Source organism: Ornithorhynchus anatinus, chromosome 2, assembly GCF_004115215.2.
Source record: "Ornithorhynchus anatinus isolate Pmale09 chromosome 2, mOrnAna1.pri.v4, whole genome shotgun sequence".
Lineage (NCBI taxonomy): Eukaryota > Metazoa > Chordata > Mammalia > Monotremata > Ornithorhynchidae > Ornithorhynchus > Ornithorhynchus anatinus.
In genome coordinates this window covers 119435996-119462867 of record NC_041729.1, presented here as the reverse complement: position 1 = coordinate 119462867, position 26872 = coordinate 119435996, and the positions used below count along the sequence as shown (strand labels likewise).

General features: G+C 38.9%; 1 protein-coding gene across 3 annotated transcripts in view; it reads left to right on the top strand.

The window, feature by feature from the left end:
• Positions 1–26872, top strand: part of DIAPH3 (diaphanous related formin 3) — a 314905-nt gene that overhangs the window by 120789 nt on the left and 167244 nt on the right. For all 3 annotated transcript variants that reach the window (XM_029057148.2, XM_029057147.2, XM_039911199.1), the window contains 2 exons: positions 19923–20018; positions 22059–22153. In XM_029057148.2, the coding sequence (XP_028912981.1) occupies positions 19923–20018; positions 22059–22153 (191 nt within the window). The remainder of the gene's footprint in view (positions 1–19922; positions 20019–22058; positions 22154–26872) is intronic.

Genomic DNA, 26872 nt, shown 5'->3' with positions numbered 1-26872 from the left:
TAGTATTTATTGAGTGCTTACTATGTGCAGAGCACTGTACTAAGCGCTTGGAATGTACAAATCGGCATGGAATGTACTTATCCTATCCTGCCTTAATTGCTTTATCAGCCTCCTTGCTGACGTCTCTAATTCCTGTCTTTTCCCACTCCAGTCCATCGTTTACTCTACAAAAACGTTCAGGCCATGCTTCCAAATTCCTCAAGAACCTCCAATGGCTGCCCATCTACCTCTGCATCAGACAGAAACTCCTTATCATTGACTTTGAAGCACTTAATCATCTTGCTCTTACCTCACCTTGCTACTCAGCTACTAGAACTCAGTCCACACAATTCGCTGGTCTAATGCTAACCTCGCTGTACCTCAGTCTTGTCTGTCTCATTGCCAACCTGTCGCCCATCCCCTGCCTCTGGCCTGAATGCTCTGCCTCCTCGTATCTGGCAGACAATTACTCTCCTGAAATTTAAACTTTCATCAAAGGCACATCTATCCAAGGGGTCTTCCCTGACTAAGCCCTCATTTGTTCTTATCCTACTTCCTTATGCTTTACCCTGACTTGCTCCCTTTATTCATTTCCCCTCCCAGCCCTACAGCACTTAGGCACATATATGTAATTTTATTTACTTGTATTAATGTCTGTTTCCCTCTCTAAACTGTAAGCTTGTTGTGGGCAGGGAATGTGTTTATTATATTGTACTCTCCCAAGTGCTTAATACAGTGCTGTGCACACAGTAAGTGCTCAATAAATATGATTGACTGACCAATGGTAAGGTTTCCTGTTTGATGCAGTTTTGAAGAGTGGGCAGATGCTGACAGAACATTTTTTTTTTCTTACAAAAAAAGGATCCAGGCAGGAGGCTGATGTGGGGATTAACAGGAAGCAGGTGGGCAGTGAAGTAATCAAGGTGTAAAAATAATAATAATGATATTTGTTAAGCACTTACTATGTACCACATACTGTATTCATTCAGTAGTATGTATTGAGTGCTTACTGTGTGCAGAGCACTGTACTAAGAGCTTGGAAAGTACAATTTGGCAACAAATAGAGATGATCCCTATCCAGCAACGGGCTCAGAGTCTAGACAGAAGATAATCAGGTCCCACATGGGGCTCACATTTTAAGTAAAAGGCAGGGCAGATACTGAATCCCCATTTTGCAGATGAGGGAAGTGAAACACAGATAAGTTCATTCATTCATTCATTCATTCGTTTTTATTGAGTGCTTACTATGTGCAGAGCACTGTACCAAGCACTTAGAAAGTACAATTTGACAACAAATAGAAACAATCCCTATCCAAAGATGGGCTCTGCACACAGTAAGTACTCAATAAACACAATAGAAGGGGGGAGATAGACAACAAAACAAAACAAGTAGACAGGCACCAGTACCATCAATATAAATAGAATTATAAATATATACACATCATTAATAAAATAAATAGAATAATAAATATGTAAATATTGTGACTTCCACAAGGTAACAGAGCAGCAAGTGGTGGAGCTGGGAGTAGAACCAAGTTATTTGACACCCAGGCTCATGCTCTTTCCACTAGGCCATGCTGCTTCCCAATGACATAGGTTCTTGGATCAGCTTAGTAGCAGCTTGGACATAAAAGAAAAGTGGATTTTATTGATGTTGTGAAGGTTGAACCAATAAGATTTGGTGACATTTATTATGTAGGTTGAATGAGAGATGAGTCAGTACTGCCAAACTTATGGGCTTGTGAGACAGGTAGGATGATGGGGAGGCCTACAGTGATGGGAAAGAAAGAAAAGGACAGGATTTGAGTGGGTAGATAAGGAGTTCAATTTTGGACATACTTAGTTGGAGGTGTTGGTGGGACAAGCAGAGATGCCCTGAAGACTGGAGGAAATGTGAGACTGCAGAGAATGAGATCAGAACTGTGTTATCAACTACCTAGAGATGATAGTTGAAGCCATGTGAGCAAATGAGTTCTCCAAGGGAGTGGTAGTAGATGAAGAATAGAAGGGGACTGAACTGAGTTGAGGGACTCCCAGCAGAGGAGGAGACTTCAAAAGAGACTGATATGGAGAATTATATATAACCCCCAAATTTGTTCTATTCTCCCAAGTAAACAGTGCTCTGTATACAATAAGTACTCACTGAATACTGTTGATTGATTGAATGGAATTTACTATCAAAAATATCAATGAATTGGCACAACTTATTAGAAGCCTTCACATAAAATTTTTAGGGAAAAGGGATGTTAAGTAAATCTTTGAATCCCTGTTTGAAAGTAGTTTTAAATAAACTGGATCAGGTATGAAACTATCCCCAATCATTTTACATTTATTAAAATGGTATAAGACTGCAAGGTTCATCTTTTGAAGTTGATATTCAAAGTGAATCAATGTACAATCATTGAAAAAGTTTCAGAAGAAAAGCAAAGTATTGAAGCGTACATTTTAAAGTGATATGTAATGTGGTCTAATCTTTATTTGGAAATTGTTTCCTTTGTGTGTGTATGTACATATATATGTATATTTTATTGCTTGAATTTTATTTTCAATGCTACATAAGAAAAGAGTGCGGTAGAGGATGCTTGATTTTCAAACTGAACAGATATTCAGTTCAAATGCAAAAGATTTTAATGATATTAAAGATGTTATTGTCTTCTAAGACATGTTTTCATTAGGCATTCCTCAGAAATAGGTCAAATAGTTGAAATTCAAAGGAAATACTAACTTAAAAGGCAAATTTTAAAGTAAAGAGATAATTGCCCCATTTATCTAATTAGATTGATTTAAAACAAATTGTGTGAATATATCAGGATTTCCTTTTATTCAAAAAGATGATTCTTAAACTAATTTGAAACACTTATTTTGGATTTGTTTCCTTTGTCCTAAATGGACAGTATTGTATAATGAGATCTGGATAGGGTAATGGAATCTGAATAATTCATTCTAGGTAGTTACATTTGTGAAATTAGAAGCAGAAAAGAGATTGTCATGTTTTAGACTGGGTGATAATTAAGTTTATTTGTATTTTATTTTAGATTACTCTAAGGTAGTTCATGATAAATACTACACCCAGAGATTCAGGCACAAACGTTTGCGCATGCAGGCAAATTAGGTTTTTTGGCTGGTCCCTAAATCCTTAAGAGGTTAGGATCTCGTGTTGCAATTCACATTAATGTTCTCTATGTCTTCCTAGCCATAATGCTGTCTGACAACTGACTTCTAGGACTTAATCAGCTCTCATTCTTATATTTGTTTATTCTCAGCTACTACTACATCCTAGTTTAATATTTTATTTCTCTTAAGCCAATGTGCTCACTGTTTATTTCTCTTTCTCTCTCTCTCACTCTCTCTCTCTCCTTCTGTCTCTCTCTCTCTCTCTTTTTCTCTCTCTTTCTCCCTTCATCCCTCCCCTTTACCTTGTACACAAGCCCTTTCATCTGCCTGGAACTCTCATCTCCTTCAGGCAGCCGGCCAAAGCTCTCCCTGTCTTCAACACCCTTCTGAGATTACATCTACTATTGGAGGCCTTATTTTGCCACCTAATACTCCCCACCGGACACTTCAGCCCTCCTGCACTAAGTAAGGACTTAAATTACAATTATACTAATAGTAATAATAAATATGGTACTTGTTAAATGCTTACTGTGTGCCAAGCACTGTTCTAAACAATGGAGAAATAGAAGGTGGGGGTTAAGGATTTAGAATCTAGGTCCTCTGACTTCGTGGTCTGTGATCTTTCTATGAGACAAACTTCTTTCTCAGGCCATAATGCAGCATTTATGTACATATATTACATATTCTATTTACCCATTATACTAAGGGGAGGAAATCCTGTCTTGTAACTTTTCTCTACTGTCTTAAGTGATTAGTACTTTTCCCACAGTGACACTCAAGAAGTACTATTGACAGATTGCTGAGATGCTCTATGGGCTCTCTCAGCTTTCTCTCCTCTTTCTGCTCTCCTCAGTTTCAGGTTCATCAATGATACTATAAATGCAGCTGCTTATAAATATTTTAAGTATTATTATCATTATTACTATTACTGTAAATATTGTTGTATTTAAGTCCTTGCTATGTGTCAAACATTGTTGTAATTGCTGGGGTAGACACGTTAGGTTGGACACAGTCCCAGTCCCTTATGGGGACCACAGTCTCAGTAGGATAGAGAACAGGGATTGAATTCTGATTTTACAGATAAGGAAACTGAGTCACAGATAAATTCAGTGATTTGGCCAAGGTCATATAGCAGACAACTGGCCGAGCTAAGATTGAAACTCATGTCCTTTGAATCCCAGGCTTGGGATCTTTTCACTCGACCATACTGCTTCTTTGTTGCTCTGTAGTCACCATGCTTTCCAGTTATGGGCAGGGTGTTGAGGCCTGGACATACTTCCACCTGCAAAACAATAAATAAAAATAAAATGGTCAGCCTAGTCACTTGACCAAAGCCACCCTGTTAATATTCCCACCATACCGTGAAAGATCTCTAGAGGAGAAGTTTTCAGAATGTACCAAAATATTTAGGACTTTAAATGTTTTAAATAGGATTCCCTGTAGATTTTCTGCAGCTTCAATTCCCCTTGTAAAATTTTACCATATGTCAATTCTTTTTGTCCTTTGTACTTGAGAAACAGTGAACGTCTACAAGTCTGCTTTCCTTGGCATTATCCATTTTAATGTTTGATCTGTGATTCTACACAGATCAATAGAATGTGATTCTATTCTCTAAATCAAGAGAAGCAGCATGGCCTAATGGATAGAGCACTGGCCTTGGTGTCAGAAGGACGTGGGTTCAAATTTTTAATCCGATACTCTTCGGCTTTGTGACCTTAGGCAAGTCACTGAATTTCTCTGTGCCTCAGATATCTCATCTGTAAAATGGGGATTAAAACTCTGTAGATCAGGGACTGTGTCCAACCTGATAAAATTTGTATCTACCCCAGTATTTAGAACAGTGCTTGGCACGTAGTAAGTGCTTAACAAATACCATTAAAAAAGTTTTCAGAAAATGAATCTGTTTTGCCCTGCTACCAATTCATTCAAGAATTCATCATTATTTCTAGGTATACAGTAATTTATCTTAAAGTAATTAGAGAGCATGGGGAAGAAGGCTTTATAAAATGATAGAATTCATGTTCTCAACAAAGTGAAATGAATTTGAATAGAGTACCAGTATTTGCACTTCGTAAATCAGAATTAAGATTATTTTCCTGTGTTCACTTTCCTTATCCCTATCTTTCCCGTATCTCCTGTCTATCTCATGTTTTTCCAAGTTCCAGCCCTTTAAGCTTCACTTCTGCCTATCTTCTCTCTCCTGTCCCCTAGGTAATTCAAGGTCTATATATTGCTGTTGGTCTTGCCATATCTCCCACCTTATTTCTGGATCTTGAATTCCCCATGCTGGGCTTCACAGCCTATAGACTTTCTCTTCTCTGCACCCACTCATCTGCAAACTGTACAAGTTGTTCCTGCATCTTCCTCCTTCTGTTGCCTCGAGTGTTCACAACTGCTACCATTTTAATCATTCAATAGTATTTATTGAGCGCTTACTATGTGCAGAGCACTGTACTAAGCGCTTGGAATGAACAAGTCGGCAACAGATAGAGACAGTCCCTGCCGTTTGACGGGCGTACAGTCTAATTGGGGGAAACGGACAGACAAGAACAATGGCAATAAATAGAGTCAAGGGGAAGAACATCTCGTAAAAACAATGGCAACTAAATAGAATCAAGGCGATGTACATTTCATTAACAAAATAAATAGGGTAATGAAAATATATACAGTTGAGAGGACGAGTACAGTGCTGAGGGAATGGGAAGGGAGGGGGGAGGAGCAGAGGGAAATGGGGGGAAAAGAGGGTTAGGGTGCGGAGAGGTGAAGGGGGGGCGGTAGAGGGAGTAGAGGGAGAAGGGGAGCTCAGTTTGGGAAGGCCTCTTGGAGGAGGTGAGTTTTAAGTAGGGTTTTGAAGAGGGGAAGAGAATTAGTTTGGCGGAGGTGAGGAGGGAGGGCATTCCAGGACCGCGGGAGGACATGGCCCAGGGGTCGACGGGGGGGGGGATGGTGAGGAAGTGGGAGGCAGAGGAGCGGAGCGTGCGGGGTGGGTGGTAGAAAGAGAGAAGGGAGGAGAGGTAGGAAGGGGCAAGGTGATGTAGAGCCTTGAAGCCTAGAGTGAGGAGTTTTTGTTTGGAGCAGAGGTTGATAGGCAACCACTGGAGGTGTTTAAGAAGGGGAGTGACATGCCCAGATCGTTTCTGCAGCAAGATGAGCTGGGCAGCGGAGTGAAGAATAGACTGGAGCCGGGCGAGAGAGGAGGAAGGGAGATCAGAGAGAAGGCTGACACAGTAGTCTAGCCGGGATATAACAAGAGCCCGTAGCAGTAAAGTGAACAGTATGCTGATTTGCTTTATGGCCAATGCTTGAGCTGTAAAGCAAACCAGGAACTCCTCCCTTAAGTGATAGAATGGCAGGGTTTAAGTTCTTATACCAGCTCTCCTAGTTACGCAAGCCATTTAATGTTTTTTGTAGACATTTTTATGGGGTCCTTTACCAAGAAGAATTATTTGCTCAAAAACAAGTGTTACATTGCTTTCCCCTTTGGTGTGGATGTTACTAGTTTGTGACAAGATCATTGTCTGCAGGCCCCTGAGGTATTCTAAAGATTAAAATTAGATGATCTTGAATAACATAGCTGAACACAATTTATATTATGTCAGAAGACACTACATCAAATATATTGCATGTAATATTGTCAACAGTCAATTCAAAAAGACTAAAATGTGAAGAGAATAATTCAATGAGGAACCAAGCCTTAAAGAGGGGAAAAAAGCCTTTTCAGTTTTTGAAAACTGTCACACATGGGCCGATGACTCTTTAAGTTAATTGCTGTGCATTACTGTACCTCATAATCTGAGAGAGTGCACCTCTGCACTCTGTCCAGCTGTTGTCTTGAAAAATTATCAGCAAGTTGTTGTTATGCTGTGAGATATATCATGTTTGCAAGCGAGAAGAAACATATAATGAGGATACATGAAAGTTGGTTGATAAAGATTCAGTAGCTACAGATATGCTCTCTGCATTTTTTGCTGTGCAGGTTCCGACTGAAACCATGTGCTCTAATGAGGGAACAAACACCCTAATTACAGTCTTTGGTTTAGCACTAAAAAGTGTCTGAAATTACATTATGCATTTCAACTGCATAATTTTTCACTGAATATTTGTCTAGAGGTAAGGCAGTTGACCTTGGATGCAGCCATATGTAGAAAATGCAATGCTTCACAACACGTATGCCAAAAATGTGGGCTGCTTTTGGGCTATCTTTGTAACATCGCAGCAGCAAATTGGAAGGAGAGAGAGATTTACCTGTCTGTGGCTCTCTCCCTAGCCTCTTCTGGCGACCTGGAGGAGAATAGCTTCTGGCAGTGATAGCAGTGACAGTTATGGGCCATTTGGCCCTTCCTGAGCAGTTGTCAGGCTACTGCGAAAGATGGAAATGGAAAAGTGCCCTCTTTCTGCATCTCTGTGTTTCTGTCAGCTGCCAATATGGGGGTCAATCAAGCAACTAATCTAGATGTTTACTGAATGCTTACTATGTGCAGAACACAAGCACTTGGGAGAGTACAATACACTTGGTAGACATAATCCCTGTCCTCTAGGAGCTTACAGTCAAATAGCGGAGGCAGACAGACCTGTAAAATAAATTACAGGTAAGGGATGCAACCAAATATTAAGATGTATATTTGAATGCTGTGGCGATGGGTAGAGTGCCTAAAGTACTTAGAGGGTGGGACAAAGTTCATGGGTAAGACTGTAATAGAAATAACAATAATTGTGTTTTTTGCTTATCAAGTACTATGTGCTTAAATTCAGGCATTTAGTAGGGCTATAACCCCTGAAAATCTTTTCACCAGTAATACAGCTCTTATCTGATAATTATTTGGGGAACACACCTCACTGTTGATGTATACTGCAGTGTCCAAGAGCTGATCTGGGGAGCTCTAGGAAATATCACATAGCTTGACTTTATCAATTCCCACCCCAACAACAGGGGTGGGGAGGAGGGTTGTAGAGAAGCCGGCCGTGAGGTGGGGATTCAGCGTGGCTCAGTGGAAAGAGCATGGGCTTGGGAGTCAGAGGAAATGGGTTCGAATCCTGGCTCTGCCACTTGTCAGCTGTGTGACTGTGGGCAAGTCACTTCACTTCTCACTGCCTCAGTTCCCTCATCTATAAAATAGGGATTAACACTGTGAGCCTCACCTGGGACAACCTGATTCCCCTGTATTTACCCCAGCGCTTAGAACAGTGCTCTGCACATAGTAAGCACTTAACAAATGCCACCATTATTATTATTCAGGCACATTCCATCATTGAAAACTCTTCCCACCAGGAGGAGGCACAACACCGGGTGATCAATTTTCTAAGATCTCAATGCTGGTTATTAGAGCTTTCTGACTGGGCTTGTGCAAGTAAAATATTAAAATATTATAAAAATTCAAGGTATTGCTAATTGCTTACTATTTGTACAGCATTTGAGTTCAGGGATCGTGAAAGAATCAATGTGGATCTGTACCTCATTAGACTTGATCAACTGAAATAAACTAAAAGAAAGATGTTGTAGTGTTTCATTTTAAGCTTCTTGTGGGCAGGGAACTTGTCTACCATCTTTATTATATTGTACTCTCCCAAGCACGTAGTATAAAGCTCTACACAGAAAAAGTGCTCCATAAATAATAAGAAAAATAATAATTGTGGTATTTGCTAAGCACTTGCTGTGTGCCAAGCACTGTACTAATCGGTACAAGCATATTGGGTTGGGTGCAGTCGCTGTCCCATATGGAGCTCACAGTCATAACCCCCATTTTACAGATGAGGTAACTGAGACAGAGAAGTAAAGTGACTTGCTCAAGGCAATACAGCGTTCAAGTGGCGGAAGCAGAATTAGAACTCAGGTCCTTCTGATTCCGAGGCCCATGCTCTATCCCCGAGGCCACGCTGCTGATTGATCATTTTTCATTCATCCCTTGAACATTTATTTTACTTTAAAAAATGTTTTTATGATATTTGTTATGCACTTAATATGTGTCAGACAGTGCTAAGTGCTGGGTTCAAGCTGATCCTTGTCCCACAATCTTTATCCAATGAGAGGGAAAAAGTGTTGAATATAGACTTCTTCAAAAGAAAAGAAAAAGCATTCTGCATTATAATCTGTGATTCTAATGCAATTCAAAGTTCATGATAAATATCAAGTCAACATAACCTAGTTTAAGCCAGTGGTTAACTGTTTGATTTGAGCAGAGTCATAATCTTGCTGGTTAACTGTTCAGTCACTTGTTCATTGTAAATGACTCAGATTTTTTTACTCATAAAGAAATACAAATTATATTTCATATCCTATGAGTTGATCCAGTAGCCTCCATTCCCACTTCCAAAAGAGTTTTATTCTTAGGCAAGAAGTTATAACCTGGCAAACTCATGAGCATTTGACAGTTGATTTGAATAAATAGGGCCCATCAGGATTACCTAAACCGGGGCTACAATTTCCATGTGCTAGAAGTGGCTGAAGAAAGACTTGTGAATGCATCACATTCAAGCAGAAAGTGGCCAAGGCATTAAGACAAGATACTTAAACTAGAAATGCAATCCTGGGGAAAATTAATCACTATTACAATTTTGATTATCTAGATCCATTAAGCAGATACGTGTTGTAGTCATTATGTTAGAAAGTGCTAGTACAGGTTTCATATCTTTAATTTGAAAAGTTCTCAAGTATCCAGAAAAGTAGTTAATTTCTTTGAGGATTGAGTAGACTTTTCAAGTGCTGTTGAGCAACTCTGATGGCATTCAGTCCCTTGAAATGATGGAAACTACCCTCTCTAATTTTGTAGCCTTAGACAATCTGCATTACTAGTCAGTTATCTAGATTCCTTGAGGCACCCTGGGCTTGTAGAAGTAGAACCATAAACTGAGGGAATCTTGGGTGAATCTCCTTATTTACTCCCTTCTCATTCATTCAATCGTATTTATTGAGCCCTGACTATGTGCAGAGCACTGTACTGAGTGCTTGGGAGAGAAACAATACAGTACACAGACACGTTCCCTGCCACCCATTTGTCTCCCCATACTCTGTATTGCTCTCTAGCTAATTTACTCATTGTGCCTCATTCTTGACTCTCTTGCCACTGCCTGCTTACTTATATAATAATAATGTTGGTATTTGTTAAGCGCTTACTAGGTGCAGAGCACTGTTCTAAGTTCTGGGGTAGATACAGGGTAATCAGGTTGTCCCATGTGAGGCTCACAGTTAATCCCCATTTTACAGATGAGGTAACTGAGGCACAGAGAAGTTAAATGACTTGCCCACAGTCACACAGCTGACAAGTGGCAGAGCCGGGATTAGAACCCATGACCTCTGACTCCCAAGCCCGTGCTCTTTCCACTGAGCCACGCTCCTTCCTCCCTGCCTGAAACTCCCACCCAGCCATCTCCAATTAGTCAGATCACTATTAACTTCATTTCCAAAAGCTTTCTGGATTCTCATCTCTCAAGAGGCCTAGTCCAACTAATATCTAACTTCACTGTTTATATCCAGCCCTGTGCTCTTCCCACTGTTCCTCTTTGTATTTAGACCATGAGCCCCAGGACAGGGGCAATATCTGACCTAATTATCTTTTATTTACCCCAGCACTTACTACAGGGCTTGGCATATAGTGAGCACTAATAAGATTATTATTATTGGAAAGAGCAGAGAGCTGAGAGTCAGAGGATCTGGTTTGTAATTCTGGCTCAGCCACTGCTCTGTGATGTTGGGCAAATCACTTCTCCTTGCCTCAATTTCCTCACTTGTAAAATATGGTCTCAGTAGCTGTCTCTCACCTACTTAGACTGTGAGCCTCATGTGGGGTACGTAGTGTGTTCAACCTGATTATCTTTTGACAAATCAGGATCTATTCAAGTCCTTGGTCTGTAGTAATCAGTTAACAAATGTTGTTATTGTTATTATCATTATTATTATCATTACTTATAATGAGAAGTTGCCATTGATTGAAGCTCTTAGTTTAAATTAGTAGCATTAATTGAGCCACCTCCAGAACGACACATTGTAATAAGGATTTAGGAGAGTACAGGAGACTTAAGCAAGATCTGTGCTCTCAAGGAGTTTACAGTCTATCAAGGGAGACAGTCACTTAAGTGAATTAGGGAAAACAGGATGAAAGAGAAAGGGGTATGTCAGAAAGTTCTTAAGTAAGATATATATATATACAGAAGTGCTTAGTTGGCAAGGAAGTGCTGAAGTAGAAGCTAGAGATTTGGGGTAGTTAGTATTTCATATCATGTTCTCTGTAGACTTGTTAGTTTAAGCCATTTGGATCTTAACTTTTACTGCCTGACATTTTGATAAAACATTTAAAACAAGAATAGCATTTAAATTAACTTGGTGGGAAGAGTTCTCTGTGATGTAATCTAGAGACTGTAAGCTCTTTTTGGACTTGAGAAGCTACATAATTATGAAGTAAATGGAATTTTAAAGTGAGAACCACTTTGCAGTTTAATCCAGTAGAGTTCTCAATAATTGCATGTACTTTAAGAAGAAGAAATTGTTTCTTCCCTTTTAAAGTTGTTTAGTGGCTCACTGGAGATTCCTTGAAAATGTGAGGAAGTACTAATTTAAAATCTGAAGTGTTTTCATATTTCTTTGAAATAATCAAGTAGCAAATAACCCATAATATAACTATAATGTAACCGGTAGACATACCAGTAATGCAAGATTATGACTTTAAACAATAAAAAAGTTAGCACTTTTCACATAAAACCCATACATAATTGTCCTCACTGTTAACACTTAGAACATCTAATTTAAATGCCAATTTTCATCACTAATAAACGTATTTTTGCCCAAGCAGGCAACTGTGACTTTGACAGCATGCTTTGAGGTCATAATGCATGATACTCTATCTAATTGAAAGATAAGGTCAAAGCAAAACTTGGCAGGGGTGGGGGGGGGGCGGTGGTGGGCACTGTTTGTGTTTGTGTGTGTGTGTGTGTCTGTGTGTGTTTGTGTTAATGTGTCTCTTGGTGAACAGGACATGTACAAGAAACATGTGTGTCAATACAGAAAGCCATGTATGCTCCCTAGAGCACACATGCAGCAAATCTAAAATGGCAAAATAGCTAAATGAGAGTGCACTGAAAAATACTGATATTAAAATTTACTAGTACTATTATGGAAAAGCATCAAGGGGATTTCTAGTGTTACAGGCATATTACAGACCTTCCACTTGCTCCCTGAATCACACTGAGTCCTTATTATTTTAGGGTCATTGAACTCAGGCATTAGAGTGTGTTTGTTGGCAATTGGGGATTTAAATGCTTTCATTTAAAACAATCCTCAAACTATTTTGTCAGTCTCTTTATAGAACGTAAGTACTTGAATATTCATTCATTTTGCCATACTTAATTAGTTGTGGTGTTTTGGCTCACTAGGCGGATGATGGGCCATGGTTTGAAAAGGGGGCAAATGATTGGGAAACAGGACAATCAAAATCAAAATCTCTGCTGGTCAAGTTTATCTCTGTCTGAATTCATTTCTCAGTAGAAATAGTATTCCGGCATCTACAGTATATTTCATGAATGCCTATTAGAACTTTGGGAAATGACAATGAAATTAAAAAAAAACCTCAAGTAGTTTATGTCTAATGAGGGGGACAACAGTGGACAGTTAATGAAAGAGCAGCTAGAATTTGATATTTATTCATCTCAAATAATGAATAAGTATATGGGTGCTGAGGTGGATGGCATGATATGAAAGGTGAGGACCAATAAACTCATAACTTCTGGAAGGGGTGACTTTTCTCAGAACTTTGAAGGAGGGAAATGGTGATTTGACAAAGCCGAAAAACAGAATGAGACTAGGAGAAGCTCTCTCACTACTATGGTCCCTTCCTAGTAGTAGGAGAATTTGATGAATTCCCATTTCGTGTAGTGCACTGTTCTAGGTGCTTGGGAAGTCCAGAATAAAGAAGTATTACATTCCTTGCCCACAAGGAATTCCCCTTCTCTGTGAAATACTGTCTAACCCTGGCTTCACTAACACTGTGATAGGTGGTTCTCCTCTGATCTCTCTGACTGCTCCTTGTCAGTATCTTTTGTGTGCTCTTCCTCTGCCTCCTACCCTGTTAACTTTTGGGATCAAACTTCAGTTCTGATCTCGGTTTCCTTCTAGTCTCTATCTACACCCACACCCTTAAAGAACCTCTGGCTTCCACTACCTGCCATCTCTATAAGGATGATTCCCAAATCCGCCTCTCTTGTCCTGAGCTCTGTCCTCTGCAATTTCACATTTCCACCTGGCTTCAGAATATCTTCACAAGGATGTCCTGCCGACATCTCAAATTTAACATGTCCAGAAATGGAATTCTTTATCTTCTCATCCAAACACTGTCCTCTCTCTGGCTTTCCTATCTTTGTAGACCATCCATCCTCCCTGTCATTCAGTTGTATTTATTGAGCACTTACTATGCAGAGCACTATCGTAAGCGCTTGGGAGAGTACAATACAGTAAATACCTCACTCCATGCCCACAATGAGCTTACAGTTTAGAGGAGAGAGAGAGACATCAATTAGTAAATAAGTAAACTACAGATATGTACATAAGTGCTCTGGAACCTGGAGGGGGAAGACCAAAGGCGGTAAGTTGGAGTGATGCAGATGGGAGTGGGAGTTGAGGAAAGGAGAGGCTTTTCATTCATTCATTTATTCAATTGTATTTATTGAGCGCTTACTGTGTGCAGAGCACTGTATTAAGCCTCTTGGAAGAGACATGCCTTCAATAAGGCTTTGAAGTGGGTGGGGACAGTAATTGTTGGATTTGAGGAGGGAGGGTGTTCCAGTCCAGAGGGCAGGACCTAAGCTAGTGGTTGGCAGTGAGATCGAGGCACAGTTAGAAGGTTAGCACCGAGGAGCGGAGGTGTGGGCTGGGTTATAGAAGAAGAGTAGAGAGGTGAAGTAGGTAGGAGGGAGCAAGATGGTGGAATGCTTTAAAGCCAATGATGAGGAATTTTTGTTTGATGTGGAGGTGGATAGGCAACCGCTGGAGTTTTTTGAAGAGCAAGGTGACATGTCCTGAATGCTTTTGTAAAAAAAAATGATCTGGGCATTAGAATGAAGTATGGACTGGAGTGGAGAGAGACAGAGACTGGAAGGTCAGCAAGGAGGCTGATGCAGTAATCCAGGTGGATAGGATGAGTGCTTGTATTTAAAGTGGTAGCAGTTTGGATGGAGAGGAAAGGCGGATTTTAGCGATGTGGTGGAGGTGGGACCAGCAGGTTTTAGTGATGATTTCATGCATCCAATATCTCTCCTTCCCAGGCTATACTTGATTCTACTGCCTTGATCACTTTTGTTAAGCACCATTTGGTCCTTATCTCCCCAATCCTCAAAAATTCCCAAGATTGCCCATCTACCTCTGCATCAAGCAGAAAGTCTTTTCCATCAGCTGTATTACACTCTAAAACAGCTTTCTTCTTCCTACCTAACTTTGTTGCCCTCTTACTACAACCCAACCCAATCCTCTCCTCTAATGCCAACCTATTTTCGCTATCTTGATTCATGTATCTTGCCACTGATCCCTTACCTACATTTTCCCTTGGGCCTGGAACTTCCTTCCCCTTAATGTAAAACACTCCACCACTTTCCACACCTTCAAAACCCTTCTGAAATTCAAGAGGCCTTTCCAGACTCAGCCCTTTGTTTGCATTCTCTGCACACAGTAAGCACTAGAACGTGGGCTGGGGAATCAGGTCCTGGTTCTAATTCTAGCTCTGCTACTTGCCAACTATATGACCATAGACAACTCACTTAAATTCTCCGTTCCTCAGTTTCCTCATCTCTAAAATTTGAGGATTAAATCCTACTCTTTCATTCATTCATACGTTCAATCATATTTATTGAGTGCTTCCTGTGTACAAAGCACTTGGGAGAGTACAGTATAACTTCCTAGGGAGACAGTGAACCCTATATGGGACAGGGACTGCGTCCAGTCTGATTATCTTGTATCTCTCTCAGTGCTTGAATCAAATGCCTGATCACTTAACAAATACCATTGTTGTTATTATCATTATAAATACCATTGGTTGAAGGAGTTTGTCCTCTGAACAGAAAAGATAAACTTTAAAAAAAATTACAGCTAGAGTGATTGGCTCACTTTAATAATGGCAGAAATATAGTTAGAAAGCTTATTCATTTCAAACACTTTGAAATAATGGTTATTTCACTCTCACCTTTTAGTTGCACTACATATTTTAAAACAGGGACATATTCCACAACTTCAACAGTAACAAGAGACTCCACTCCCAAACATGGGAAGGCATCTATGCACCAGTGTTGGGGCTGATGAAGTGAGTCATTTTTAGCTCCATATATGTTGGAAATGTGGGGGAAAATCCTTTTTTTTTTTTTTAACATTAGGGAGCTTTGAGATTGAAGAATAGTAATCATTTGCAAATTAGTACCTATTTTTACAGAAGGTTATGTTATCCATAGCAACTTAGCAAATGCTTTCTTACTAAAATAGTCTGTTTTTCAATACATATGTGATACAAGTGATATGTGGATTCAGCTATCAAAAATGCATTCAGGAAATGAATTGCTAGACTGTTTTTTGAAAATCGAATGCTACTGCATGACCGCCAAAAGTAATCAGAATAATTTACTGATAAATGTAGACCTGTATGATAAACTAAAGCCAAGGACTACATAATATACAAACCTCACAACAGAGTCAGTTAATACGGTTTGTGAGTGGATTATTTTTATTATGCAAATCAGCAAACATGTTGGATAAGGTGTGAATTAGGGGTATACTTCCCTTTTTCAAATTCAACTTAGGTAGCTGATGTTAAGAACCTCTGTTCTCAAATGACCATGTTCTCGATTATTGACTTCTGTGCCCTATAATATTAATATCAATGGGAATAATACTGATCCTTATTTGTCCAACAGATTTTTTTTAGGATTTTCCCCTTCGATTACTCTAAGCAGATTTTCAGCTGAATAAACAACTGATCACGACAGCTCTCAGTTGCGCTAAACCCTCTCCAGTACTTATGACCATGTCCCTATAATTGGTTTGCTTCCGGGGATGGTCATAAGTTATTCTACTGACTCTCTCCCATTAGATTACAAGCTTCTAGAGGTCCAAGATTGTCTGCTTACTCTACTGTGCTCTCCCAAGCTCTTTGGCATTCTCCAGTTACCAAAATTTACCTGTCAGGCTGTTGTAGCCATGCTTGATAGCATGCCTTTTCAGTTATTTGAAATGTTTAAGCACGAGTTGGCAGCCTTATTTTGCAAAAGAGACAAAGAAAACATTTGAAGAGTTATTCGATTTATCACACTCCACATGACATTCTTATATACACTGCACAATTGACAATGGGATGACATTATTGTGAACAGTCATTCAGTTGTATTTATTGAGTGCTTACTATGTGCAGAGCACTGTACTAAGTGCTTGGAAAGTACAATTCAGCAATAAAGACAGACAATCCCTGCCAACATCGGGCTTACACTCTAGAAGGGGGAAGACAGACATCAAAACAGGCATCAATATAAATAAATAGAATTATAGAAATATACACATCAAAACAAGGAAACAGACATCAATATAACCAAATAGAATTATAGATATATACGAATATACATAAGTGCTGTGCGGCAGGGAGAGAGGGGAGAGCAAAAGGGAGCAAGTTGAGATGATGCGGAATGGAGGGGGAGCTGAGGAAAATGGGGGCTTAGTCTCAATACTGTGTCACCAGGGTGAAAATATTACTTTAGCAACATAGCTGTTGCTGGCCAGCGAGGATGGGAATATGGAGGAGGAGGGAAAGGACCCCTTTCACAGGGAGGAGGAGAAGAGAAGAGGAGGAGCCTGGGAAATGAGAGGAAGATGCAATGAGGCAGCATTAGCATTGGCTCTCTGGTGACGCCCAGGGTGGAAACCCAGTTCTGTAGCCTGCTAGAGGGGATTTATGGGGCCCTTGTTGCTGATAGTCATTTTGTTTACTCATCTTGAATTCCTTCCTGCCCTCTCCCTCTCCTACATCTATGGGCCTGAGATAGCCAAGTGGATCCTAGCTACCTGATACCAATTTTAGGTAGGTTTGTGGTTGAGGTGTGTTTTGTGGTAATGGCAGTATGTCCTCATTTTACTTGAGCTATAGTAACCTCTAAGAAGAACCAGATTTGGCCCTAAATTGTAGAGATCTTTACAGGAAGAATACTGTGCTGAATATTTTCTCACACTAGTGAAATCAAAGTTTGCATTCACTGTAGGAAAATAAAATAAAATAATTCAGTTACAGCTGTGAGAAATGAAAGAGTATAAGGATATGTATGTAGTGCTGTTGGGCTGAGGTGGCATGCATATAAAAAGCTTAAGGGGCACTGAGACTAATCTGTAGGTGATTCAGAAGGAATGGCTAGTCAGACAATCATTCATTCATTGCAGAACACTGTACTAAGCACTTGGGAGAATGCAGTATTAACAGGGTTGGTAGACATTCCCTGCCCACAATGAATCTAGAGTCTAGAGGTGGAGACAGGCATTAATATAAATAAATTACGAATATCTACATCAATTCTATGGGGCTGAGGGTGGGGTGAATAAAGGATGTAAATCCAAGTGGAGGAGTGATGCAGAAGAAAGTGGGAGATAAAGAAATGGGGGGCATAGTCGGGTAAGGTCTCTTGGAGGAGATGTGATTTTAGTATGGGTTTTAATAATAATAATGAATAGTAATTATGGTATTTAAGTTCTTACTATGTGCCAAACACTGTTCTAAGCACTGGGGTGGATACAAAGTAATCAGATTGTCTCACCTGGGCCTCACAATCTTAATCCCCACTTTACAGATGAGGTAACAGAGAAGTTAAGTGACTTGCCCATAGTCACACAGCAGACAAGTGGCAGAGCCTGGATTAGAATCCCTGTCGTCTGACCCCCAAGCCTGTGCTCCTTCCACTAAGCCACAGTGTGGCTTAGTGGTGGGTAGGGAGGGATAAGAGATAAGATAAGAGTTCTGGGCCAGAGGGAGGAGGTAGACAAGATTGAGATACTGAATTAGCCCCTGCTAATTCCATAAATGATAAAGACTGTCCTTTTAGAAGCTTGTAAAGCTAGGTGGAATTTTCCTACATAAATCACAATATGATAAATGTTGAAGGTCAGAGTTTTTTAAACAGCTTCTTTTTGAAAGTGGATGGAGAGCTTAACAGTAATGTGTCCTTGAGTTTGAAAGTTCCAGTATATAATAGATTAATGCATGTTTTGCTACATTTAAGATTTTTTTTTTCAAATTTCTCCTGTATTACTTCAAATCAGAATGCAAATAAGTAGGTTTATGTATTTGTTCATAAGCATTTTAAAACACAAACAAAGAATGCATTAAACACTTAACAACTGTCACATTTTGTTCTAGTGCAGTATGTTTGTTTATGCCTATCACCCTCTGGGTAAATCTCTTACAGCATCACAGTTTATGTATATTTAAACCTAACACTTTTTAATATATGCACATTTGAGAGAAGGTGAAGTTAGGCTATTGAATCTTGCTTTTCCAATGCAATATTTTGGACTAATAAAGTGCTCTGCACACAATAAGCACTCAATAAATATGATTGAATGAATGAATGAATTGGGTAACAGTTCAGTAAGTTTCTAGGGCAAGGTTCTGCATAAGGTAAATGTCTGGTGATAATGATGGTCCTGAAGAAGAAAATTCCTACCTACTTTTGAATCTTTTTTGTGATTTCTTTAGTGTAGATCCAAGATAGATTCTTAAAGGCAATTTCACCTGAAAATAACTTTAAAAGTATTGAATTATAATTTTTTGAAAAGTAAAAGGTTAATATAATTTTCCATAAATCATACAGTTTAAATATTTTGGGGACAGAGGGTACTGGAGTTGACTATGTGAGTGAATCAAGCCATGGTATTTTTTAAACACTTAGTATGCGCAAGCAGCGTTGCTCAGTGGAAAGAGCATGGGCGTGGGAGTCAGAGGTCATGGGTTCAAATCCCGGCTCTGCCATTTCTCAGCTATGTGACTTTGGGCAAGTCACTTAACTTCTCTGTGCTTGTAACCTTATCTGTAAAATGGGGATTAAGACTTTGAGCCTCATGTAGGACAACCTGATTACCCTGTATCTACTCCAGCGCTTAGAAAAGTGCTTTGCACATAGTAAACACTTAACAAATACCAACATTATTATTATTATTTTTATGTGCAGAGCACTTGGGAGAATGCAACAGAACCATTTTTGTTTATGGTATTTGTTAAGCAAGAGTTGGCCAACAACAAGCTTACAGTCTAAAGAGGAAGACAGACACTAGTTTATGTAAATAATTTATAATATGTAATTTAGGGATATGTGCATAAGTGCTGTGAGGTTGAAGGTGAGGTGAATATAAAATACTCAAAGGTCACAGATCTAAATGCACAGATGACTCAGAAGGGTGAGGGAGCTGGGGAGAAAGAGGGCTTAATTGGGGAAGGCCTTAATTATGCTATGCCACAGCCTTAATGCTTTGAAGATTGGGGTGGGGGGGGGCGCTACGTTATATGAAAGGAGAGGGAGTTCCAGACTAGAGCAAGGATGTGGGAAAGGGGTCAGCAATGAGATAGATGAGATTGGGGCTCAGTGAGTAAGCTGGTGCTAGAGCAGGGAAGCTTGTGGGCTGGGTTGTAATAGGAGATCAGTGAGATAGGAGGGAGCATGATGATTGAGTGAACTGACCAATCAAATACCAGAATGAGTGCAGTTTGGGAATCAATATAATATCTTGATTTCTAAAACTTCTTTGATTCATTACTAAAAATGTACCATTTTGTTTTGATACTTGAGAATGTATTGGTGTATGTTTATTTATTGTACTTCATTTTCTTTAACAGCAAAAAAGGAAGAGGAAGATATTGAAGAAAGGAAATTTATTAAGAAACGAATTAGAGAACTTAAAATTTTAGATTCCAAAATTGCCCAAAACCTCTGTAAGTAAACAGTATTTTGTTAATACTTAAATCATGATAATCACTGCAGGTTGTTTTAGATTTTATTTTTGATTTGCACAGCACGTGAATAGATTCAGTTGCTGTTTAAATTTTATGGATTAAATGTTTAGAAGGATTGGTGTCTTTTCCTCCACGAAAGTTGAGGAACATGTTAATGGGATAAAAAATGTACGGAAACAGAGACACTGTTCCTTGTGGAAGCTTCCTTTATTGGTATAAATAAGCAACTGATTGAAAAAAAAGGCAATATGTAATTCCCTTGGATTTCATGGTTATTTTATTCCCAGTTTTACCTATCTGAGTCGGGCAGGACCATCTCACAGCCTTTGGGGCAGATCCTGTCTTGCCTGCAGCTCCTGGTGTCTGCTGACTATTTGGCCAAGAGTAGCTACAGTCCTGCCTGCAGCATTGGCAATCCAGCCTCACCAGGAGATGACTGGAGGTTGAATAAATTCTTGCCAGCAGCTGCAGGTGCCATTTAAAGTTTCACCTCATGCTCTGGGTTTTCTTTATCCAATAAATACCTTGTAAGTACTGAGGAACTACTATATGGTTCACAATATATTGGAGCTGTAACCTTCATACCTACACTGTTTCAGACATTAGGTCACACACATTGGAATTCAGATATCAGGGAAATAAAAATGGTGGAAAATGAAGAATTTTGTAGTTTGGAAGGAATAACCAGGAATAATTAAGAATGATTTGCTGAGATAGATGTGTTTACCAGAAAGAATTGAGAATTTCCAGTTGCTCAAGGACAAAAGAATACATTTTTTTCCTCCTTTTTGTCTGCATAATATTAAAATTGTTAGCATGACCTAGTGGAAAGAGCATGGGTCTGGGAGTCAGAGGACCTGGGTCCTCATCCTGGATCTGCTAAATGCCTGCTCTGTGACCTTGGGCAAGTTACTTAACTTCTCAGGGGTGAGTTTTCTTATCTGTAAAATGGGGATTAAATATTCTTTTCTATTTAGTTTGAGTTCCACGTGGGACAGGGACTGTATCTGACTTCATTATCTTGTATCTACCCCAGCATTTCGTACAGTGCTGGTCACATAATGAGCACATAACAAATATCACAATTATTACTCTCATAGAATGTTTTGGGGGTTAAATAGGGAACAAATCAAGTAATTAAAATGAGATCTAAACCCTAAGAAATAACACCAGGTAAGCAGTACTCCTCTCTGCCGCTTCCTGGAAGAATTTGGAAAATATTGCTGCCTTTCACACTGCTTTATTTTGGAGCCAGTTGTTATTAGTGTGATGAAATTAGGCTTGTGCTCTCTCATCATACCATACAGCTATTGCATTTGGGTTAATTATTAAAAAGTTTAAGGAAAATTTTAATGGGGGGGATTGATAGAAGAGAATATCAATGATGGTTTGAGATTCAGTGGGTTTCATCTCTGAAAGCACATTAAAAAAGGGGTCAAGTCAAGGCGTAATAATTTTATACTAAACACTTCTTTGTTTCACTAACACAATTCCATAATTGACACAGTTAATGGAAAATGAGACAGTGTCTGATAGATGCAATTGGATAAATCAAACAGTGGTATTTATTGATTGCTTACTGTGTCTAGACCAGTGTGCTATGCTGGGGCTACTAAAATAAAAAAAAGTAGGCACAATCCCAGCCCTCAAGGAGTTTACAGTTTAGCAAGATTTGCCAGTGCTTGAATCTTGACTTCATTTGAATTGCGGTCTTCATAAACTGGATAGTTACTGGATGGTTTGGAGAGAGGGATCAGGCTTGTTAAGGGTGACAATGTGAGAGAGGAAAAAAAATTGTATTCTAAGACCAAATCACATTTTAAAGCATCTCAGTAATTGAAAGCATCTTATAAATCAGTATTAAATAAGGTAGCATCATTACCCTGTTGATAATAATGTTCTAATAAAATTTACATAGTAACTCATTAAGTCTATAGGGTTCTTTCTAGGGAGTTCCCTTTTATATTTGTAAGTAGAATGGAACACCAAATTTCTTCTCTCCCATTATTTTTGCTTCAGCAATCTTTCTTGGATCTTTCCGTGTGCCTTACGAGGACATCAGAAGAATGATATTGGAAGTAGATGAAACACAGTTGGCAGAGTCTATGATTCAGGTAAACACACTGGCAGCTTAAATACCAATATTTCAGTGTAAGCTTCTCATTAAATAAAACTCTGTTACTGTTGAAAATTCTTAGCCCATCATTCAGCTGGAAAATCATTGCTGCATAATTAGTTTCAGCATAACTTCTACATTTCCAGGAGGTAAACAAAACTCTGAATCTTCTGCTAGTTGGAAAATAAATAAGATGTTATCTTAGCCATTAAATTTCCATTCTTTGAGTGCCTGTTTCCATATTTCAAATTATTAAATTCAAATCTATGGTATATTTCTGATACAGGAGATAAATTTATATGAAAATATAATTTGTTTCTAGAATGCAATCAGTATGCCCTTTGCATTTGGTATTTTGATTTTTTTCTACATAGGACGATACTGTCATGTTGTTTATTCCAATCAGTAGGTAGAAAGAACGTTTTCTATTCAATAACAGCTGCCTTAAAACTGGGTACTTGTGCCATTTTCATCTACAGATTTTCTTTTAAGTTTGTCCTGCAGTTCATTTGTATACAGTATTATAACCCTTAGTATTTTATTTGAGGGAGAAAATTTATATTTTATTTGGACATGAGTCAACGATCTTGACATGACTAATTATGGTATTTGTTAAGACAAGAACTGTACTCTACCAACTACTGGGGTAGATGCAAGATAATTTTCAGACTCTTCACATGGAGCTCACAGCCTAATTAGGAGGGAGAACAGATATTGTATCCCCATTTTGTGGCTGAGAGAACTGAGGCACAGAGAAGTTAAGTGACTTGTCCAAGGTTACACAGCAGACAAAATGGTGGAAGCCAGGTCCTCTGAATCCCAGGACCATGCTCTTTCCACTGTACCTTGTTGCTTCTATATTATATTACAATATTCATAATATTATTTGCAGATGATAATTTAAAGATTATAATTAGGATTGGAAAAAAATTAGCAAGCTTTGGTAGACTGGGGATGCCTTGAATTCCTCTTCTCCTATTACCAGAATGTATAACAAATATTGCCTTGAACCATGTTTCTGTCTCCCTTGAGAACTGTGGCCCTTTACATTCACCCAGAGATTATGAGAAAGATGAATAAAAGTTCTATTTTGCAGGTGATTCCAACTTTACCACACCTATAGATTTTAGCAGGCTCGGCCACAGCCCAACCAGTGCTGTAATACTTTCCAAACAGGTCTGGTTTAAAGCTGGCAAGAGAGTCTTAGGAAAAGAAAGATCAGAAACCGCCCACATTTTTCAATCAATGAATCTTTTTTATTGAGCACTTACTATGTGCAGAGCACTGTACTAAGTGCTTTGGAGAGTAAAATACAACAGAATTAGCAGAATGTTCCCTGCCCATAATGAGCTTACAGTATAGAGGGACAGACTGACATTAATAAGTAATTCTTACCAAAGTCTTTGGGACATTTGGAAGCTATATGCCTTCTTTTCTTTCTACCTAGACTGTGAGCTCTATGAGGGGCAGAAACTGTGTCTGGCTTTATTATCTTTTCTCTTCCTCTGTGATAAGTACAGTGCTTTACACACAGAAAGAGTTAGCTATTTCCATTTTTTAAAAAGGTGGAGAGCTTCACTACCTTCTGGTCTGGACCTGGGGTAAAGTCAGTTTTCATAAAGGATTGCCCAAGAGGAAGAGCTTATCACTGGTTATTACTTTTGTCCTGCTGTTTAGCTGCCTCTCTGCTCTCCCTGGTCTGCCATGAGACCCTAACCGAAGAATATGCATATTTTTTATGTTATTTGTTAAGCACTTATTATGTGCCAGACACTTTACTAAGTTTTGAAGCAGATACAGGTTAATCAGGTTGGACACAGTCCCTGACCCCAGTCCTCATTTTAACAGATAACTTAAGCACAGAAAAGTGAAGTGATTTGCCCAAGATCATACAGGAGACAAGTGGCAGAGCCATGAGGTGATATATCTTAATGATGTTTTGGCTTAGTGGAAAGAAAATGGGCCTGGAAATCAGAGGACATAGTTCTAATCTTGGCTCAGCCATATGTCTGCTGGGTGACCTTGGCAAGTCACTCAACTTCTCTGTCCATTAGTTATCTCATCTGTAAAATGGGGATTAAGATCGTGAGCCCCATGATGGACAGGGATTGTGTCCGACTTGATTACCTTGTATCTACTCCAGCGCTTAGAACAGTACTTGGCACATAGTAACCACTTAACAAATACCATTATTATGGACCATTATAATATAATAATAATATTATTAATTTATAAACTATGTCCCACAGCTTTAGTCCCCATTTTATGGATGAGGTAACTAAGGCCCAGAAAAGTTATCATTTATTTCAGTTTTAAATATTTTCCATCCCATTCCTTATAAAACACCTTTGAAGAAGGGTAACAATGTTCCCTGAGGGTTTGGCCCCAAGACACTTGTTGAAATCATTCTGGTCTATAGTAACATATCTTAGTCTTTGAATCTCTCTGTTTCTGTTCTTTGCAATTGTAATATTGATTAAGCATTGACTCTGAGTGGTATTGTTCAGTTAGTTCAGCTGGTATTTTCCATAATTTTGTAGAATTATAAATCCATCATGGCTAGGCTCTCTGCCTCCTTCCCCCTCCCATTTTTGTGCAGTGCCCTGAATATAAGGGAGTGCATTTTAATTTAATTCTTGTCCAGTGGGGAATTGTAAGACTCTTCACTGCGCCTGGCAAGAGTCCTTAGTACCAAATCACAGTGTTCAAACCTGTGTTATGATTGTTCCCAAGGTAGGTTATTCCATTGTTTGGTTGTCTAGTGGTGACCGAGTGGCTGATTTAGCCTAAGGAAGTCTCATGGACCTTGGAACTTCTGATTCTCTATGATCTTTGGGCCTTGTGCTCAGCTCCCTGCTTCTGTAGTGCTGGTATGCTGTGGTGGAATTCTCTAGAAATGAAAATGAAAATCATCTGGCATTACAAATTTGATGTAAAAAAAAAATAAGGCAGCGGGTTTTCCCTTAACTGGAAGACCTATCTTGGTCTTCCAATAGTGAGCAACTGGACCATCAAAAGGCCCAGAAATGATAAATGTAGCCATTTGTTGGCAAGGGGCAAGTATCCCCAATTTAATTTGGCTACACCCTGGTCTCTGCTATAGCCTTTTTCTCCCAAAACTGGGATGATGCAACCCTCAGAGGATTCCCTTGGAAAGGTTTCTGTGCCAGGTATAGAACAGACCACTGGCTCCTCATGGTAAATCAACTTGATTTTCTTCTCCATTTGACAGTGGAGCCCTGGAACTCACTCTGCAGACATGCCTCTTAAGACAAAGTGATAGTGTTCTGTCAGCTTTTGCTACCTAAAGATTATCATATATCATTTGTTTTTCTTCAAAATAAAGGACTGTAGTAGGCAATGGTTCAAAAACATTGAAATAATGCGTATCTTATTAGATGAAATTCAAGACAACAAACTCAAGATTAAAAGCTGGCACCCATGATGCGAGTTATTTTCTGTCACTACTGTATCAATAATTTGAACTGAGAATTTAAAAATAGTTTTTGTTGTAGGCATGTTGTATGCCAATCATTCTAAGCTCTGCCACTTGTCTGCTGTGTGACCTTGGGATTTCTAAGCCTCAGTTACATCATCTGTAAAATGGGGCCTGAGACTGTGAGCCCCATGTGGGAAAAGTGACTGTGTCCAAACCTATTTGCTTGATCTACACCAGTGCCTAGTACTGTGCCTGGCACAAAATAAGCGCTTAGCAAATACCATAATTATTACTATTATTAAGCATTTTGGAGAAACGCAAAAGAAACAAATGACACAGCCCTTACCCAAAAGGGACAATCATTGAAATCCCTTTACATTTTAGATTGGAAACCATGCTGACTTTTTTTTTTAATTTACTATTAGTTAAACATCCCTTTTTCTAAATTATTTTAACAACTGGTAGAAGTTACTACGTGAAGTACCTACTGATGGAAATAGTTCTTTCCTGATGCAGTCATATTTATTCCGTCACATTATCCGTTTTTCATATGTATGGAACAAGGACAATGCAAGCTAATCAGAAATACACCTAGTTCTGCTATATCTCTTTTCACTAGGTACTTGGATAGAACACGATGACAGAATTAGAGACTGTTCTTGAGACAGTGCAGCTCGGACAAATAGTTATGCAGGTGCACATGGCATTGAATTTGGAGTGATTATTGTAGTCTTTTTTTATTTTTTAATTTGGTTCGTAAAAATACAACCCCTGTGTTTAGAAGTAGGAGTATATATATCTGAGATGCTGTCTTTATTCAAATAGTCCTTGATATTTGTTATCACATTTTCTATTTTATTTGCTTGATGCAGAAGTATCCTAAGGCTTGGTCAAGGCCACGCAGTGAGTCAGTGGGTTAATTTAACCTTAAAAATGTGGCTTCCTTTAATATTACCTTAACTAATAGCAATGTTTGGGGCATGAATAATATATTTTTGCATCCTGTGCGATGTAGGCTTAAGATCAAAACTAAGTGATGAGTTTTGTACATTCTGAAATTTAATTGTAACTAGCACCTGAATTGTATTATTTAAAGTTACAGCCAGGAATTCACCACAAACAACCCACACTCATTTTAAAATACCCTTTAATGCATTAGTATATTTTATTTTTTTCAGCTTTGTTGCTTGTATTAACAATTTTTTGTGCCATCTCCTATAGCATTTTATTCTTGTTAATTTTCAGTCCATAGTATTTAAATAAACAGTATTTATTTGC